Below are 3,787 nucleotides of genomic sequence, written 5' to 3'. Positions count from 1 at the left end.
ACGTATAATAGATTGTTTTGATTAGTTTTTTGTGGGGATGGAGCCCATATATATATAGTTTTCTTCAATTTTTATGCAATTTTATCTGTTTATAAATATTAACCGTCTTTATATTATTTTATAAAATATTAAAAATTAAATACATATGGGGCTTACGCCCCGCGCCTCGGGGCTTACGCCTCGCTGAGGCATATGTAAAATGTTCCGCCTTACGCTCACGCCTTTTAAAACAGTGTACATAACAATATTTTGATATTTTGCGGATCCTATGCCATTGATTATTTTCATGGACCCATTTAAATTTTAACACATAGTAGTTGGTTTATTTCAGTACTTAAAATAAATAACTAGTCACAATCAAGGACCTAATGGCCATTATCGTAGATTAAAAAGATACGTCTTGAATGTTGACTATTGTGATTTTGACAAAGCCAAATAGGAAAAGGTCAAAAATATTTATAGTCAATTGTTAATTTCTAGGAAATAAACATATATTCAAGAGAATAAGAGTTACGACCTAATGTCTTGTATTAGAAAATTAGAAGTTGTACAACAATTGTAAGAGTGTAGTTTAATGATCAATAAAGTTAGAAGAGAGACCATGTGATATCGGGTTCAAATTCAAGCAAACAAAAGGTGATTTCCCTTCATATCTTTTAGTATTGGGAGCAAAGTTACCATAACTACACAGATATCCAATAGAATAAGTAGAAGTATACACATACAGATACCACATTAATAATAAGAAAATAAAATGGTACATCAATCTTTTGTACTCTACTTTGATTTAGTCAATGTTGACTGAGTACACAAATTAATATCTTACTAATTGAATAAATTAGTACCAACTAACGTAGAAGCAATATAAATAGCAAGCTAATGCTATTATTTAGTCCAAACAAATTAAGGACTCTCAAAAATATTTGGGCCTTGAAAAATAGCTAGCATGGAGTTTTTTGGTTTTCTCTCAATTCTCAAAGAATCCCTTCAACTTCTTCCAAGAAATAAAAAGTTATTAGCACTAACAAGTTTTCTTTATTTTCTTATTTCCTCTATCCTCTTCTCAATTTTGAATTTCAAACTTAAATTCTTGATCCATGATATTTCTCTCAAGGTATCAATTTTATCTATTTCAACCTCTAATACCTTTAAAATCACCAAAATTCTTGCTGATATTAAAGAGGATTTCCAAATTCTTCTCACTTTATATGTTGCACTTGTTATTATTCTATTTTTCATCTCTTTTCTATATGCAATTGCAACAATTATATTATCTTTCATTTCTTATAATAATACCAATATTTCTCTCAAAGACTTTGTCTTAAGAATTTCCAGGGCATTTAAATATGCAATTATAACTGGATTATACACGAAAATGTTCGGTATTGGTTACATTTTTATTATCTTATTTTTGCTAAGTCCTCTTTTAATTTCCACTTCCAATATTTTCCTTTTCTCCATAGCAATCTTTGTTGGAATAATTTCTTTCTTCTTCTTTCAATATTTATCGGTTGTTTGGATATTGGCTTTAATTATTTCAGTGGTTGAAGAAAATTATTATGGAATTAAGGCAATAGCAAAAGCTGGATCACTTATTAAGGGGAAGAGATTACATGGATTTATTTTAAATGTCTTATTTTCTATAGTTTCATTATTATTGTACAAAAGTTATTTGAAGATGAACCTAGGTGCAAAAGGAGTAATTAACCAGACACTTGTGTCTTTATTTCTGGTTAATTTTTCTTCTTTGGTTAGTTTCTTGTGTTTAGTGGCATATACTGTGCTCTATTTTCATTGCAAGAAGAATCATGGAGAAGAAGTTGAATTGCAGTGGAATTTTGAGTATAGCAAAGTATAAAAAAAGTAGGATTTTCTTTTATCTTTGTTTGTCTTTACATTTTGATGGGAGATTTATATTGTAAAGTAATAAGAGTTTATTCACCTAATATAATTTGTTTATCATTTTCCTACTAGTGTTTTGATGCATTTGGACTTTTGTTAGCTTCTTTTTTTGCTGTTATATAATGAGTTGGTGTACATATTGCTGTTATTGTCTCTTAATCTTGACTTGGTCATTTCAAATAGTACGAAAATCACATTCAATAATGCAGTGGTTTAGTCTTCTCCATTTTAAAAAGGCTAATTGAAACAAGTCAAGCGAAATATTGATGGGCTTACATTTAATGACCTTGAAAACGGATGGTCTTGATTTTTTGACCCCCGCTTATTTTATGGGAAAACCTTTAAGGTCAAAAGTTAAAAGTACTACCTATGCAGCAAGTGAGGAAAAACACTTGTTAAACTTGAAGTTCTGCTTATGGAGCAACTAGGATTAAAAAAATCAAGATCATCTACTTCCAAGGCCATTCTTGCAAATCGCCCCTTACTTGACATATGCTCCCTTTAACCCTATAATTACACCCAATGAACTTGAAAATAGATGGTCTTAATTTTTTGATCTCTGCTTGTCCCATGGGTAAATTTTTAAGGTCAAAAAGTATAAAGTATTGCCTATGAGGTAAGCACGGGCAACACTTGTTAAACTTAAAGTTCTGCCATGGAGCAAACGAGATCAAAAAATCAATAATAGCAGCATCGAAGCATTGTATTTGTGCAAATCATCCTTAACCCAATGTGGTGAGATGATTAAATATTTTTCACCCTTAATTAGAGGTTTCAACTCAAGCTCTTAAAATACATGGCCTTTTAATAGAGAGTGTTTTACTCCTTGTGAGCTTACACGTAGAGCCGAATTAACTCTTTGTGGGCTTATACCGCGCAAATCCGAATTAATGTAATAAGTGAATTGCCAATTCCTCACGCATTAAGCAATAAAAGAAAAAAAAATAATAATTCTTTTTGTGCACCGGGCTGTCCTTAAAAAATATATTCTTTAAACTTCAACTGATAATTTTCAATCTTCAATTAAACAACTGAGATTTCCTGTTGTAGTTTGGAACTATTTTCCTATAAAATTAAATACTACTTCATTTCATTTGATAAAATGAAGATGGAGTATACTAGTATAGAGATCAAACTCTGAATCTTTTAACAACTACAGAAATGGCAAAAAGAGCTAAATAATTTAATATTGGCTTTATTGAGAGCTTATCTGAATCCTACTTGTTCACACCAATTGCTTCTCAAATGGAATCAAATCTGTGTATTTAATTCTGGTATTCCCTCCCATTTTTGACATATTGTTGGAAAGAATAAATGAAGATTACCCCAAATCAAAGCAATTTACCAGTGGAACACTTCATCAATATTCATTTTTTTATCTCCATCTTTTTAATTTAAATTCTGCTTGCAGTTTCAGGCAATGAAATATTTCTTAAACCGATATCAAATTACCGTTGTTAAATGATCTAATGAGATGAAAATACATGTTAATTAACCATGGTAAAGTGAAAAGGTATATGTGCAAATATGTGTTATGCGCCTGTATGTTAGATAAGTTTTTATCCGAGTACATAAGCATTTATGCTTAATACAATGTGAATTGTGAAGCTACATTAATAATGTTCCTAAATTGTATAGTTTCCCAACTAATTTTTTGTTAAATTATCCGATGTGATTTCATGCTCAATTTACGAAGGATTTTCCTGCCAAATTTCATTTATTTAACAAAATCAATATTGGATGCCAAACCGTATTGATCATCCTCTTAATAAGTAAAGGCAAAATAGGGCAAAATATTTAAAATTTATTTTATTGAGAACTAATTAATCCCTTTCATACTTGTTTACACTATTGCTTCTAAAAGATATTCAAATCTCAATAATTA

At 30.0% G+C, this 3,787-nt stretch overlaps 1 protein-coding gene across 1 annotated transcript; it reads left to right on the top strand.

Annotated features, from left to right (window-relative positions):
- Window positions 1–898: 898 nt before the first annotated feature.
- Window positions 899–1,970, top strand: LOC108943003 (uncharacterized). The gene has a single exon (XM_018766602.3). The coding sequence runs from the start codon at window positions 947–949 to the stop codon at window positions 1,856–1,858; it is 912 nt and encodes a 303-aa protein (XP_018622118.1). The 5' UTR covers window positions 899–946; the 3' UTR covers window positions 1,859–1,970.
- The last annotated feature ends 1,817 nt before the right edge of the window (window positions 1,971–3,787 follow it).

This window comes from Nicotiana tomentosiformis, chromosome 11 (genome assembly GCF_000390325.3).
Source record: "Nicotiana tomentosiformis chromosome 11, ASM39032v3, whole genome shotgun sequence".
Classification (NCBI taxonomy): domain Eukaryota; kingdom Viridiplantae; phylum Streptophyta; class Magnoliopsida; order Solanales; family Solanaceae; genus Nicotiana; species Nicotiana tomentosiformis.
Note: the sequence above shows the minus strand (reverse complement) of the source record. Positions and strands in the feature narration are given on the sequence as shown.